A 16,848-nucleotide genomic window follows, 5' to 3' on the forward strand; every position below is an offset into this window, starting at 1 on the left:
AGTCATTTTGTGTTGTAACTATCACTCTTTAACAGCTATGTTCGTTTTCATCTTAAGTATTCTGCTCATTCAGGCAATGCCGATGTAGAAACAAATACTATTTTAGGATGTATTCTGTATTATTTGTATTAACTTGGATGTTTCACTAGTGTCTCTTTATTTTCTTTAGGAACCCTTGCTTTACCTTCACAGGAAGTAGCCATAGTTGAAGATCTACTGTATGTTCTGGTTGGAGTTGATGGACGGTATATTACTGCACAGCCCATAGTGGGACGTCAGATACGCTCTTTCTCAGTAGACCCAAACTTGGATATGTCTGTAAAAGAACTTGTGAACAGGATACTACCTGTAGCAGCCAGCTATTCCTCAATTATCAGGTACTAAAACACTGTAATCGTTAAAAGAATATAACCATGCACAAGGAATTTTCATTCCCCAATATAGTATTGATGTTTTGTTTTCATCAGATTATTTTTGAAGGAATTTTTACAATAGGGGAAAGAAAAAAAAGTAAATATCAAATATAAAGTTGTGTGAAAGTGTTTTCCCCCTTCCTGATTTCCTATTCTTTTGCGTGTTTGTCATACTTAAGTGTTTCAGATAGCTAAACAAATTGAAATATTAGACAAAGATATGACAAAATGCAGTTTTTAAATGAAGGTCTTTGTTATTAAGGAAAAAAGAAATCCAAATTTACAGGGCCCTGTGTGAAAAGTGATTACCCCCCATTAAAACATAAATTAACTATGGTTTATCACATCTTTGGGAAGCTGAGTTTAAATTCCATAGCAAAACTCAATCCTGATTGCTGCCACACTTGTTCTCAATCAATAAATCACTTAAATGAGACCTACCTGACAAAGTGAAGTAGACCAAAAGTCGCTCAAAAACTAGACATCATGTGCGATCTAAAGAAATTCTGAAACAAATGAGAAACAAAGTGATTTTGATCTATCAGTCTGGAAAAGGTTAGAAAGACATTTCTAAAGGTTTGGGACTCCAGCGAACCTCAGTGAGAGCCATTATCCTCAAATGGGGAAAACATGGAACAGTGGTGAACCTTCCCAGGAGTGGCTGGCCAACCAAAAGTACCCCAAGAGCGCAGTGACAACTCATCCAAGAAGACACAAAAGACCCCACAACAGCATATAAAAAACTGCAGGACTCGGTTAAGGTCCGTGTTCATGACTCCAGCATAAGGAGGATTCTGAGCAAAGTAGCCTACATGGCAGAGTTCCAAGACCAAAACCACTGCTGAGCAATAAGAACATAAAAGCTCATCTCAGCTTTGCCAGATAACATCTTGATGATCCCCAAGACTTTTGTAAGAATACTCCGTTAACGGACTAGACAATAGTTGATGTTTTTGTAAGGTGTATGTCCCATTACATCTTGCGTATAAGTAACACAGCATTTCAAGCAAAGAACATCATATGAGCTGTCAAATATAGTGGTGGTAGATTGATGCTCTGGGGCTGTTAGGCTGCTACAGGACCTGGAAGTCTTGCTGTGGTAAATGGAACCATGAATTCTGCTGTCTAACAAAAATCATGAAGAAGAATGTCTGGCCATCTGTTTGTGACCTCAACCTGAAGTTCACTTGGGTTAAGCAGCAGGACAATGATACAGCACACACCAGCAAGTCCACCTCTAAATGGCTTAAGGAAAAACAAAATTAAGACTTTGGAGTGGCCTAGTCAAAGTCCTGACTTTAATCCGATTGAAATTCTGTGGCATGACCTTAAAAAGGCGGTTCATGCACGGAAACCCTCCAATATGGCTGAATTACAACAATTCTGCAAAGATGATTGGGCCAAAATTCCTCCAGAGTGTTTAAAAAGACATCCAGTTATTGCAAATGCTTCATTGCAGTTGTTGCTGTGAAGTTTGGCTCAACCAGTTATTACGTTTAGGGGTAACCACTTTTTCACACAAGGACCTGTAGTTTTGGATTTCTTTTTCCCTTAATAATAAAGACCTTCATTATAAAAATGCATTTTGTTTACTTGTGTTATCTTTGTCTAATATTTAAATGTTGTGAACTGAAACATTTTAAGTGTGACAAACATGCAAAAGAATAGAAAATCAGGAAGGGGCAAACACTTTTTTAAACAACTGTATATAGAAAGGAAGGAATGAGAGGAAAATTTAAGTGTGGAAGAAGGGGGAACCAGGGGGAAGGAAGGATATCTAAAGTGAAAGTGGAACAAAGGGGGATATATAGGTCACTAAGGCCATGTTCACACGCTGCGGGTTCCTCTGCGGGTTAATCCCGCAGCGGAATTGAAAATCTGCAGGGCAAAACCGCTGCGGTTATCCCTGCAGATTTATCGCGGTTTGTTCCGCGGTTTCCACTGCGGGATTACTCCTGTACTATTGATGCTGCATATGCAGCAATATGCAGCATCAATAGTAATGTAAAAAATAATAAAAATTGGCTATACTCACCCTCTGACGTCGCGATCTCCACGGCGCTGCAAGCGGCTGTGCCGACAAGGACCTTCGTGACGTCACGGCAGCGCTGAGAGGTGAGTATAGCATGATTTTTTATTTTAATTCTTTTTTTTACACCCAAATATGGTTCCCAGGGCCTGGAGGAGAGTTTCCTCTCCTCCACCCCGGGTACCATCGGCACATTATCCGCTTAACTTCCCGCAACGTGGGCACAGCCCCATGCGGGAAGTTAGCGGTTCAATGCATTTCTATGGGTGCAGAATCGCTGCGATTCTGCACCAAGAAGTGACATGGTCCTTCTTTTTTTCTGCAGAAAATCCGCGCGGATTTTCCACAGAAAAAAAGGATCGTCGGCACAGCGGGTTTTGTTTTCCATTAGGTTACATTGTACTGTAACCTACATGGAAAAAGGATGCGGACCCGCAGCTGCAAAACAGCTGCGGGTCCGCAGCAAAACCCGCAGCGTGTGAACATAGCCTAAGAGTGCCCTTTTTTCAATTACACTACTAACTTGTATAAGATATAACTGTTATAAAGCTGAAACTATTAAAACGGTACGTATACAATACAAATTCATTATTCTGGTCCAGTTTGGTTACATATCTTGTACGACAGGCAGTGACATTGAAAGGAAATTCTTTATTCCACAAGTATCATCTGTTATTATAATTCTGAAACAATTTATTTCTTATCGCAAAAGAGTTCAAAGGTGTTGAGTTAAAACCCTATCAATTGTTGTTTTTGTTTTGATGCATTTTGTTTGGGGAAGTTGCAGTACGTGGTAAAGTGGTGGGTGTATAACCATTTCCACATTTTGTGGGCAAGATAAGGACATCCACTTTGTCCTTATACTTGTCCAACAGCATTTTTTGATACATTGGGCCCTGCTCTCACCATTTGTGAGCACAGTCCCTGAGCAGTTTGTGACCTAGTGAGACCTCTGTTTTCTGTGCACATCGCTAAGTGCTGCGTTAGCTGTATCAGAGAGGGACTTGAAGAGAGCGATGCTAGTGTAGAAGTTATCCTCATAGAGGTGCTAATACTAGTTTAAGAATGGGTGTATCAATTTCCACACAATTCTCCCAGCTCAGTGGGGCATTCAGTGGGTTTCATTCAATTCTCTCCCTTCATACCCTGACATACTCTTAACTAGTTTGTACATTTTGTTTCTGTATCTTCTACACTGCAGGTATTGTCTGAATTCCTATCCCAAAATGTAGTAGGTGTAATAATACAGGTACAGAGAGAAACAAAGTGCATGTATACTAATGTCTCCTCACCAACAAAATGGAGGAATTAGAATTAATTTTGTTGGAACATAGTTATGACATGGTGAGGATATCTGAGTCATGGTTGGACGAGAGCCATGACTGGGCTGTTAATTTACAGGGCTATGGTCTGTTCAGAAATGACCGTATAAATAAGCGAGGGGGGTGTGTGTTAATATATAAAATCATTCTTAAAGGGGTTGTCCACTACTTTCAGTTAATCCCCCCAATGTATCCCCCGGGGCCCCTAATCAATTTTATAAATACCTTGTGTTGCCATTTTCGCCTGTGAGCGGCGCTATGGCGGCGGCTGAGTCCGGGTCACGTGACCCCAAGGCTGCAGCAGCCGCCGCTAATTTCCGCCGACGTCACGTCAATTTCCAGACTCTGGAAATTGACGTGATGTCAGCAACAGGCGTGACCCAGCTTCCACAGACAGCAGTCACTCAAGAGTGACTGGGCTGTGGGCGGTGCTGGGGGCTGCCTGCGGGGCTGTGCTGGGGGCGGGCGGGGCTGTCCTGGGGGCGGGCGGGGCTGTGGCGTCGACCGGTGCGACTGGGATCTGCTGGCCGGCCGCGCTCATGTCCTGAGATGTGCGGCCGGTGCGGTGGCGTCGACCGGTGCGGTGGTGGTCTCTGTGTGCAGACATCGTCCGATGGGACTACAAGTCCCATCGGGCGATGCCTGCTATAGTGACAGTGAGTGACACATTAGCCAATGATGGGACAGTAGTACTCCCATCATCCGGCTAATGTGTTGAATGTAAAAAAAAAAAACACAAACACACATACAGTGGGGCAAAAAAGTATTTAGTCAGTCAGCAATAGTGCAAGTTCCACCACTTAAAAAGATGAGAGTCGTCTGTAATTTACATCATAGGTAGACCTCAACTATGGGAGACAAACTGAGAAAAAAAAATCCAGAAAATCACATTGTCTGTTTTTTTAACATTTAATTTGCATATTATGGTGGAAAATAAGTATTTGGTCAGAAACAAAATTTCATCTCAATACTTTGTAAAATATCCTTTGTTGGCAATGACAGAGGTCAAACGTTTTCTGTAAGTCTTCACAAGGTTGCCACACACTGTTGTTGGTATGTTGGCCCATTCCTCCATGCAGATCTCCTCTAGAGCAGTGATGTTTTTGGCTTTTCGCTTGGCAACACGGACTTTCAACTCCCTCCAAAGGTTTTCTATAGGGTTGAGATCTGGAGACTGGCTAGGCCACTCCAGGACCTTGAAATGCTTCTTACGAAGCCACTCCTTCGTTGCCCTGGTGGTGTGCTTTGGATCATTGTCATGTTGAAAGACTCAGCCACGTTTCATCTTCAATGCCCTTGCTGATGGAAGGAGGTTTGCACTCAAAATCTCACGATACATGGCCCCATTCATTCTTTCATGTACCTGGATCAGTCGTCCTGGCCCCTTTGCAGAGAAACAGCCCCAAAGCATGATGTTTCCACCACCATGCTTTACAGTAGGTATGGTGTTTAATAGATGCAACTCAGTATTCTTTTTCCTCCAAACACGACAAGTTGTGTTTCTACCAAACAGTTCCAGTTTGGTTTCATCAGACCATAGGACATTCTCCCAAAACTCCTCTGGATCATCCAAATGCTCTCTAGCAAACTTCAGACGGGCCCGGACATGTACTGGCTTAAGCAGTGGGACACGTCTGGCACTGCAGGATCTGAGTCCATGGTGGCGTAGTGTGTTACTTATGGTAGGCCTTGTTACATTGGTCCCAGCTCTCTGCAGTTCATTCACTAGGTCCCCCCGCGTGGTTCTGGGATTTTTGCTCACCGTTCTTGTGATCATTCTGACCCCACGGGGTGGGATTTTGCGTGGAGCCCCAAATCGAGGGAGATTATCAGTGGTCTTGTATGTCTTCCATTTTGTAATTATTGCTCCCATTGTGGATTTCTTCACTCCAAGCTGGTTGGCTATTGCAGATTCAGTCTTCCCAGCCTGGTGCAGGGCTACAATTTTGTTTCTGGTGTCCTTTGACAGCTCTTTGGTCTTCACCATAGTGGAGTTTGGAGTCAGACTGTTTGAGGGTGTGCACAGGTGTCTTTTTATACTGATAACAAGTTTAAACAGGTGCCATTACTACAGGTAATGAGTGGAGGAAAGAGGAGACTCGTAAAGAAGAAGTTACAGGTCTGTGAGAGCCAGAAATCTTGATTGTTTGTTTCTGACCAAATACTTATTTTCCACCATAATATGCAAATTAAATGTTAAAAAAACAGACAATGTGATTTTCTGGATTTTTTTTTCTCAGTTTGTCTCCCATAGTTGAGGTCTACCTATGATGTAAATTACAGACGCCTCTCATCTTTTTAAGTGGTGGAACTTGCACTATTGCTGACTGACTAAATACTTTTTTGTCCCACTGTACATACAACATACATTACACACATACAGAACATACACCATGCGACATGTGGCAACATGCAACATGCGACAACATGCGACATGCAGTATGAGACATGCACCATGCGACGACATGTGACAACATGCGACAACATGTGACGTGTGACAACATGAGACATGCAACATTATGCAACATGTATCAAAAACAAACAAATGCCCAGAAACGTGTTATAGGACACAGAACTCTAAGAATATTAGCAACCACATGCATGCCGCATGTTGTCACGTGTTGCATGATGAATGGTGCATGTCGCATGTTGTCACATGTTGCATGTCACATGTTGCATGTCACATGTTGCATGTCGTCACATGTTGCATGTCTCATGTCTCATGTTGTCACATGTTGCATAATAGCAACCACAGGTGGATAAACCACGCTACAACCGAGTATAATCCTCAATATAATGTTTTATTAAAGAACAATTAAAAATAGACATGTAATACACATAAAATGAGAAAAACTGGATACCAATGAACAGGACACAAAGAGTGATCGGCACATAAAGCATATAGCAGCGGAGTAGAAATTCAATGCCCCATAAAGTGCTAACAATGATATAAGCAGACATCAATGTCAATAACACAGTGTGGATACTACAGCAATCACAATATTCAAAAAATGTCTGGTGTCAAAGACATCCAAATGGTATTGAGTATGTGCAATGGCTAAGCTCAACACAAATGATCGACATGCTGCTGCATAATAGATAGGGCAACCCGTGTATACACCTCAATACTATTAGCCCACATTAGAGCAAGTGTATAACGTGGAGAGGCAAAGGAACAGGTGACAGCCCAAGATATAAAAATCAAAATGAAAAGGGCATGATATACTCACTAAATGTGACGAAAGCAGAGTGCCGATACAACGTTGGTCCCTGCCGCCCCAACGCACGTTTCGTAGAGACTTCCTCAGGAGGCGTGCATTGGGGGGAGGGTTTTGACCATTTATACTATGTCCGGCCAATCACAGCGTGGAACTAAACCTAATTAAAAACATATAACAGATGTGCGCAGGCTGCCCGTACTGAAGTCTATTGATGTCCGGTAACAGCGGTGCAAGCGCAATCGCCACAGCCACCGAGGGACCATCCAGGAAGCGGCGGTGGAACGCAAGCAAGCCAAGCCGTCATGGAGACGGCTCTGCGTGCCGCGCGCCGGGAGCCGCCCACCAGATGATCCGGCGCCATGGGAACGGCACATGCGCACACCGGACACCAAGGAATCTGAGAAGGAAAACACCGTGAATATAAAGGAATCGTAGCGCTACATAGGTATAAGATAACTAAGTGCATGTAAAGCTGGAACACAAGGATAGGTGATGAGGCTAACGCCACCTAATTGAACACTGTGTAGATGTTGAAACATGTGACTATATTCATAAAATTAAGTAATACATACGAAACATAAGGTGCCATAAAAGAAAACATAGATAACAGCCTCATAATTCTAACATCAGACTGTGATATTAATACGTGAATAATATATATAACGGAAACAATGTTAGCAATAGTAAAACACATGGGCTGTGAATAACATTATTAGAATATAAAAATGACAAAAAAATGACCATATGCATATAAAACTAATATGCATACCTGAATAGTGTTTACAAAGGTATACCACCTAAAGTGCTGTACAGTAACAGATATAGATATAAATATTAGTGCAGTAAATAGTGCAAAAATGGCCAATATGGTGAAAAAAACCTAATAATCACAGTATAACAATAATGAGATAAGACACATAAAAAACACATAAAACATGATTGGTGTTGCCGATTGAAGAATGACAGAATTCCTTCGATAAAGAACTCAAATCTTCATAGACAGTAATATGAATTCAATATGCAGGGCGGAATACGCACAGAATAAACTAAAATGTAAAGAAAAAATCATGAGTAAAGAGAACATAAATATGGCTAAGAAACATTGATAAAAATGGATAAACAACCCCCACCCCATAAAAAACGTCAATGATGTCACTATAGAAATGAACCGAAACCGAAGCCCTCATTAAGGCCACCCGGGGTAACAGTTTTAAGACGGTATATCCAACGGCTTTCAACACGGGCCAACATTCTAAATAGATCACCGCCTCGAGGCCCGAGAGATACTTGGTCAATAGCCTTGATTTTAAGCTTAGTGGGATTGCAATCATGGTACAGGAAAAAATTACGAGGTAAAGTTTTTAATAAGCTAGGATCTTTAGATGTTTTCGCTTTCTCTATATCACGGACATGTTCTCTTGTCCTAATCTTTAACTCGCGGGCAGTCATCCCTATATAAACTTTGTTACATGGGCACTGTGCGTGGTAAATTACCCCTTTCGAGGCACATGTAAGTCTATGGCGAATTTTAAATACACGGCCACCTTGGGGGTTGGAGAAATCTTTACTCTTCGCATGATTCTGGCACCCTTTACAAAACGTGCATGGAAAGAAACCCTTTGTGTCCTGTTCATTGGTATCCAGTTTTTCTCATTTTATGTGTATTACATGTCTATTTTTAATTGTTCTTTAATAAAACATTATATTGAGGATTATACTCGGTTGTAGCGTGGTTTATCCACCTGTGGTTGCTATTATGCAACATGTGACAACATGAGACATGCGACATGCAGCATGTGACGACATGCAACATGTGACATGCAACATGTGACAACATGCGACATGCACCATTCATCATGCAACACGTGACAACATGCGGCATGCAACATGTATCAACATGAGACATGCAACGTGCGACAACATGCAGCATGCAACATGCGACAACATGCAACATGTGACGACATGCGACATGTAACTTGCGACATGAGACATTTGACTGCAGAATGCGACATGTGACGGCATGCGACATGCAACATGTGTCGACATGCAACATGTGTCGACATGCAACATGTGTCGACATGCAACATGTGTCGACATGCAACATGTGTCGACATGCAACATGTGTCGACATGCAACATGTGTCGACATGCAACATGTGTCGACATGTGACGACATGCAACATGACGACATGCAGCATGCGACATGAGACATCATGCGACATACCACATACATACAACATACATACAGACCTACAGTACATATAACATAGAGTACATACTCACCATCACTTGTCACTTTGATCCCCGAAGCAAGTGTCACCTGTAAAAAATAATTAAAATAATAAACAAACACTATACTCCCTGATCCGCAGATATCCAATTAAAACGAGTGTCCCTCGACGATCTCCTGTGGAGAACGGCAGCATCAGCTGATGCAACCGCTCTCCAGGGGCTCCAGGAATACAATGATGGAAGGTATCCTTCCACAATGTATTCCTCACAATGTATTCCTACGCCTCTATGAGAAAATAGTCCCTAGTCTCACTTTTGGCATTGCTGTGTGAGAAAGTTCCCACGCAGCAATTGCCATAAAGTGAGACCGGTGAACTCTTAGTAACCTCTTAGTAACCTCTCAGTGATGCACTGCAGAAGCCATTGTCTCCTGTCAGTGTGTCACTGAGGGTCCTATAGAGCAGTGACTTCACCCGATGTCACTGTTCTATAGGGGAGATCGTCGTGGGACCCTCGTTATTAATTGGACTGCGTAGAACAGGTAGTATACGGTTTATTATTTTACGTTTTTTGCAGGCGCTGAAGTATGGTAACTATGGTTAAATGAAGAATATTAAAATACTTTTTTCTGGCTGTGTCTTTTTTTTTTTTTTTTTTTTTTTTAACTCTTTCACTACTATAGGATTAATAATGGATAGGCGTCTTATTGACGCCTCTCCATTATTAACCCGGCTTAATGTCATGGCAATATCCATGGCCCCTCTCAAGGCTATGAATATCAGCCCGCAGCTGTCTGCATAGCCTTTCTGGCTATAAAGTATAGGGGGACCCCACGTCATTTTTTTTGGGAGGGCCCCTATATTTTAGCTGCGTTTCGGTACGGCTTTTCCCGCAGCATGTGCACAACAAGTCTGCGGCTCCCATAGACTTACATTGGTTGTGCACTACACTGCGGATTTGATGCAATTCTGTGCGGCAAAAAACCTTGCGGATCTGCAATCAAATTTGCAACGTGTGCACACAGCCTTAGCATTTAGTGAACCTAGCAAAAAAGCCAAGCAAAAAACAAGTGTGGGATTGCACTTTTTTTGCAATTTCATCGCACTTTGAATTTTTTTCACATTTTCTGTTACACGACATGCTAAAACCAATGGTGTCGTTCAAAAGTGGAACTTGTGCCGCAAAAGATAAGCCCTCACATGGCCATATAGACGGAAAAATTATGGCTCTGCAAAGAAGGGGAGCGATAAACGAAAAAAGCTCCAGGGGTGAAGGGGTTTAGAAACATGGATATGGACATATCTATGGAAATAGACATATCTATCTATCTATCTCTATCTATCTATCTATCTATCTATCTATCTATCTATCTATCTATCTATCTATCTATCTATCTATCTATCTGTGTGTAATGGATTGTGGGTTGGACAAATGTAAAAGAGGAGGTTGGACAGAAATGACATCACAAATCTTTTTGAAGCTAGAGGAGGTAGAGGAGGGAGGGGTTTGGGTGTGTTTTGGAGTGGGTGTGGTAGGTTCGGGCTTAGTGGCAGTGCAAAGCATCATGGAACTTGTAGTATTAGAGCACGATAACTCAGGAGAAAGGAAGTTGAGACTAACCCCATGAGAGCTGGATCCATCTCTGAAGATGTGCTGCTACAGCATGATAAAAAGTAATATTGCTAAAATAAACACAGTGGATGTTATCAGTGGCACATAATAGCAAGATTTATGAAAAAAAAAAAATATTGTAGTGGACAACTTCTTTAACCCCTTAAGCCCCGAGGGTGGTTTGCACGTTAATGACCGGGCCAATTTTTACAATTCTGACCACTGTCCCTTTATGAGGCTATAACTCTGGAATGCTTTGACGGATCTTGGCGATTCTGACATTGTTTTCTCGTGACATATTGTACTTCATGTTAGTGGTAAAATTTATTCGATATAACTTGCGTTTATTTGTGAAAAAAATGGAAATTTGGCGAAAATTTTGAAAATTTCGCAATTTTCCAACTTTGAATTTTTATGCCCTTAAATCACAGACATATGTCACGCAAAATACCTAATAAGTAACATTTTCCACATGTCTACTTTACATCAGCACAATTTTGGAACCAAAATTTTTTTTTAGTGACGGAGTTATAAGGGTTAAAAGTTGACCAGCAATTTTTCATTTTTACAACACCATTTTTTTTTAGGGACCACATCTCATTTGAAGTCATTTTGAGGGGTCTATATGATAGAAAATACCCAATACCCACCATTCTAAAAACTGCACCTCTCAAGGTGCTCAAAACCACATTCAAGAAGTTTATTAACCCTTCAGGTGTTTCACAGGAATTTTTGGAATGTTTAAATAAAAATGAACATTTAACTTTTTTTCACACAAAATTTATTTCAGCTCCAATTTGTTTTATTTTACCAAGGGTAACAGGAGAAAATGGACCCCCAAAGTTGTTGTACAATTTGTCCTGAGTACGCTGATACCCCATATGTGGGTGTAAACCATTGTTTGGGCGCATGGCAGAGCTTGGAAGGGAAGGAGCGTCATTTGACTTTTCAATGCAAAATTGACTGGAATTGAGATGGGACGCCATGTTGCGTTTGGAGAGCCCCTGATGTGCCTAAACATTGAAACCCCCCACAAGTGACACCATTTTGGAAAGTAGACCCCCTAAGGAACTTATCTAGATGTGTTTTGAGAGCTTTGAACCCCCAAGTGTTTCACTACAGATTATAACGCAGAGCCGTGAAAATATATATATATTTTTTTTTTCACAGAAATGATTTTTTAGCCCCCAGTTTTGTATTTTCACAAGGGTAACAGGATAAATTAGACCCCAAAGGTTGTTTTCCAATTTGTCCTGAGTATGCTGATACCCCATATGTAGGGGGGAACCACTGTTTGGGCGCATGACAGAGCTCGGAAGGGAAGGAGCGCCATTTGGAATGCAGACTTAAATGGATTGGTCTGCAGGCGTCATGTTGCATTTGCAGAGCCCCTGATGTACCCAAACAGTACAAACCCCCCACTGGTGACCCCATATTGGAAACTAGACCTCCCAAGGAACTTATCTAGATGTGTTGTGAGAACTTTGAACCCCCAAGTGTTTCACTACAGTTTATAACGCAGAGCCGTGAAAATAAAACATCTTTTTTTTTCTCACAAAAATGATTTTTAGCCCCCCAAATTTTTAATTTTCCCAAGGATAACAAGAGAACTTGGACCCCAGAAGTTGTTGTTCAATTTGTCCCGAGTACGCTGATAACCCATATGTTGGGGTAAACCCCTTTTTGGGCGCACGGGAGAGCTCGGAAGGGAAGGAGCACTGTTACTTTTTCAACGCAGAATTGGCTGGAATTGAGATTGGACGCCATGTCGCGTTTGGAGAGCCCTGATGTGCCTAAACAGTGGAAACTCCCTAGTTGTACCTGAAACCCTAACCCAAACACACCCCTAACCCTAATCCCAACGGTAACCCTAACCACACCCCTAGCCCTGACACACCCATAATTCTAATCCCAACCCTAATCCAAACCGTAAATGTAATTCAAACCCTAACTTTAGCCCCAACCCTAACCCTAACTTTACCTCCAACCCTAGCCCTAACCCTAACTTTAGCCCCAACCCGAACCCTAGCCCTAACCTTAACTCTAGCCCTAACCCTAACCCTAACCCTAGCCCGAATGGGAAAATGGAAATAAATACATTTTTTTAATTTTATTGTTTTTCCCTAACTAAGGGGGTGATAAAGGAGGGTTTGATTTACTTTTATAGCGTTTTTTATATCGGATTTTTATGATTGGCAGCTGTCACACACTAAAAGACGCTTTTTATAGCAAAAAAGTTTTTGCGTCTCCACATTTTGAGACCTATAATTTTTCCACATTTTGCTCCACAGAGTCATGTGAGGTCTTGTTTTTTGCGGGACGAGTTGACGTTTTTATTGGTTACATTTTCGGACACGTGACCGTTTTTGATCACTTTTTATTCCGATTTTTGTGAGGCAGAATGACCAAAAACCTGCTATTCATGAATTTCTTTTGGGAGAGGCGTTTATACCGTTCCACGTTTGGTAAAATTGATAAAGCAGTTTTATTCTTCGGGTCAGTACGATTACAGTGATACCTCATTTATATCATTTTTTTATGTTTTGGCGCTTTTATACGATAAAAACTATTTTATAGAAAAAATAATTATTTTGGTATCGCTTTATTCTCAGGACTATAACTTTTTTATTTTTTTGCTGATGATGCTGTATGGCGGCTTGTTTTTTGCGGGACAAGATGACGTTTTCAGCGGTACCATGATTATTTATATCAGTCTTTTTGATCGCGTGTTATTCCACTTTTTGTTCGGTGGTATGGTAATAAAGCGTTGTTTTTTGCCTCGTTTTTTTTTTTTTCTTACGGTGTTTACTGAAGGGGTTAACTAGTGGGGCAGTTTTATAGGTTGGGTCGTTACGGACGTGGCGATACTAAATATGTGTACTTTTATTGTTTTTGTTTTTTTTATTTAGATAAAGAAATGTATTTATGGGAATAATATATATTTTTTTATTATTATTTATTTAGGATTTTTTTTTTTTTTTTTTTTACACATGTGGAAAAAATTTTTTTAAACTTTTTTACTTTGTCCCGGGGGGGACATCACAGATCGATGATCTGATAGTGTGCACAGCACTCTGTCAGATCACCGATCTCACTGACAGGGCTGCAGGCTTACCAGCGTCTGCTCTGAGCAGGCGCTCGGTAAGCCACCTTTCTCCCTGCAGGACCCGGATGCCGCGGCCATCTTGGATCCGGGACCTGCAGGGAGGAAGGAGGTAGGAGACCCTCAGAGCAACGCGATCACAATCACATCGCGTTGCTCCGAGGGTCTCAAAGAAGCTCGCAGGGAGCCACCTCCCTGCGCGATGCTTCCCTGTACCCCTGGAACACTGCGATCATGTTTGATCGCAGTGTGCCGGGGGTTAATGTACCGGGACCGCTCCTGGCACATAGTGCCGGATGTCAGCTGCGATAGTCAGCTGACACCCGGCCGCGCTCCCTGGGTGGAGATAAGGGGAGGGGGAAAAATAATAAATTACTGAGAGGGGTTTGTTATAAATCTCCAAAAATAATGGAATCAATGCAGAATATCCTCGTAAAGCAAATAGATGAAGCTGCGATTCAAGGAGAAGTCATTATTATGGGGGACTTCAACTACCCTGAAATAGATTGGGGAACAGAAACCTGCAGTTCCAGTAAAGGTAATCGGTTTTTGACGGCTATGAGAGACAATTACCTTTCACAACTGGTTCAGGACCCAACAATAGGGGTGCACTGCTAGACTTAATATTAACCAACATGCAAAACCGCATATAAAATATAAGGGATGGGGGGCACTTGGGTAATAGTGATCACAAAATAATAAGTTTTCATGTCTCCTTTAATAAGATGGGTAGTAGGGGGGTTACAAGGACACTAAACTTCGGGAAGGCAAATTTCTAACAGTTGAGAGATAATCTTGGTGCAATAAACTGGGACGATATCCTGAGACATAAAAGTACACAAAGAAAATGGGATATGTTTATTACCATTCTGAATAGGACCTGTGCACAGTATATAGCCTATGTGAATAAACATACTAGAAATAGGAGGAAACCAATATGGCTAAATAAAGATGTAAGGGGCGCAATAAGGGACAAAAATAAATTATTTCGTGAATTAAAGCAAGTAGGTAGTGATGAGGCATTAAATAAATACAGAAAATTTAATAAATTCTTTAAAAAGCAAATCAAGGCAGCAAAGATGGTGACTGAGAGACTCATTGCCAGAGAAAGTAAAAACAATCCCAAAATATTCTTTAACTACATAAATAGTAAGAAACTAAAAAAATGATAGTGCTGGCCCCCTTAAAATAGTCTGGGTGAAATGGTGGATGAGGAAAAAGCCAATATGCTAAATTACTTTTTTTTTTCAACCGTATTTACACAAGAAAATCCCATGACGGACCCCATGATCAGTGATAACAAAAATTCCCCATTAAATGTCACCTGCTTAACCCAGCAGGAAGTACGGCGGCGTCTAAAAATCTGTAAAGTTTACAAATCTCCAGGCCCGGATGGGATACACCCCCGAGTACTGCAGGAACTAAGTACAGTCATTGATAGACCATTATTTTTAATCTTTAAGATTCCATTATAACAGGGTCTGTACCACAGGACTGGCGTATAGCAAATGTGGTGCCAATATTCAAAACTAGGCAAAAACTGAACTACGAAATTTTAGTCCAGTAAGCTTAACCTCTACTGTGGGTAAAATCCTGGAGGGCTTTCTAAGGGATGCTATACTGGAGTATCTGAAGAGGAATAACCTCATGACCCAGTGTCAACAAGGATTTACTAGGGACCGTTCCTATCAGACTAATCTGACAAGCTTCTATGAAGAGGTAAGTTCTTGACTGGATCATGGACCCGCAGTGGACATGGTGTATATGGACTTTTCAAAAGCTTTTGATACGGTGCCACACAAAAGGTTGTTACATAAAATGAGAGTAATGGGGATAGGGGAAAATATGTGTAAGTGGGTTAAGAACTGGCTAAGGGATAGGAAACAAAGGGTGGTTATTAATGGAACACTCTCAAACTGAGTCACAGTTGACAGTGGGGTACCACAGGGGTCAGTATTAGGCCCACTTTTTTTTTACATATTTATTAATGACGCTGTAGGGGCACTAAACTCTGCAGAGTAATCAATACAGAGGAGGACAATTTTATATTACAGAGGATTTATGTAAACTGAGGATAAATGTAAGGTCATTCACTTGGGTAGAAGTAATAAGATGTATAACTATGTGCTTAATTGTAAAACACTGTGCAAAACTGTCACTGAAAAAGACCTGGGTGTATGGGTGGACAACTAACTCACATTTAGTAGCTAGTGTCAGGCAGCTGCTACAAAGGCAAATAAAATAATGGGATGCATTAAAAGAGGCCAGGGTGGATTGATTTAAATCACGCCGATTTAAATCATGATTTAAATCACGATTTAAATCAAAAGATTTTTTTCTATTTAAATCGGATCGATTTAAATCATGATTTTAATCATGATTTAAATCACTGATTTAAATCAAAAGGTTTTTTTTAATATAAATCACGATTAAAATGAGAAGTGAGAGCAGTGCGCATGTGCGCCCATAGTTACACGGACGAAACTAGGGGCAACGATCTAACGCCAGGGTGAGGGGGGGACCCCAAAGTAAGTAAAAATCTTTTTTGTTTTACTATATGGCAATAGGTAGGTGTTTAAAAGCAGCATGTCTTAATTGTATAAACTATTAATAGCCTCCACATTTTGTTCATACTGCCCCTTTAATTCCACACTTCTAGCTTGGTTTCACTTTTGGTTTAGTTTCTTTTTCCATTCAGTTGACATGCCCAAACTTGTTGGATAGTCAGCATCCTACAGAAACCTCTGGAAGAGCATGGCATTGTGAATGTTACACATATACAGCCTTTATTCTACTGAGTTAAACAACTCCGCTTTATCTCATGATGGAAGAACCTTTGGATGGTAAAATATTTTCCTCAAAAAGCAGTTTATTGAAAAAAATCCGATTTAAATCAAAAAAATCCGATTTAAATCAAA

The 16,848-nt window shown here is 41.1% G+C and overlaps 1 protein-coding gene across 3 annotated transcripts in view; it reads left to right on the plus strand.

Annotated features, from left to right (window-relative positions):
• Window positions 1-16,848, plus strand: part of TUBGCP2 (tubulin gamma complex component 2) — a 362,650-nt gene that overhangs the window by 80,050 nt on the left and 265,752 nt on the right. For all 3 annotated transcript variants that reach the window (XM_077259452.1, XM_077259455.1, XM_077259454.1), the window contains exon 6: window positions 170-377. In XM_077259452.1, coding sequence (XP_077115567.1) covers window positions 170-377 — 208 coding nt within the window. The remainder of the gene's footprint in view (window positions 1-169; window positions 378-16,848) is intronic.

This window comes from Ranitomeya variabilis, chromosome 4 (assembly GCF_051348905.1).
Source record: "Ranitomeya variabilis isolate aRanVar5 chromosome 4, aRanVar5.hap1, whole genome shotgun sequence".
NCBI lineage: Eukaryota > Metazoa > Chordata > Amphibia > Anura > Dendrobatidae > Ranitomeya > Ranitomeya variabilis.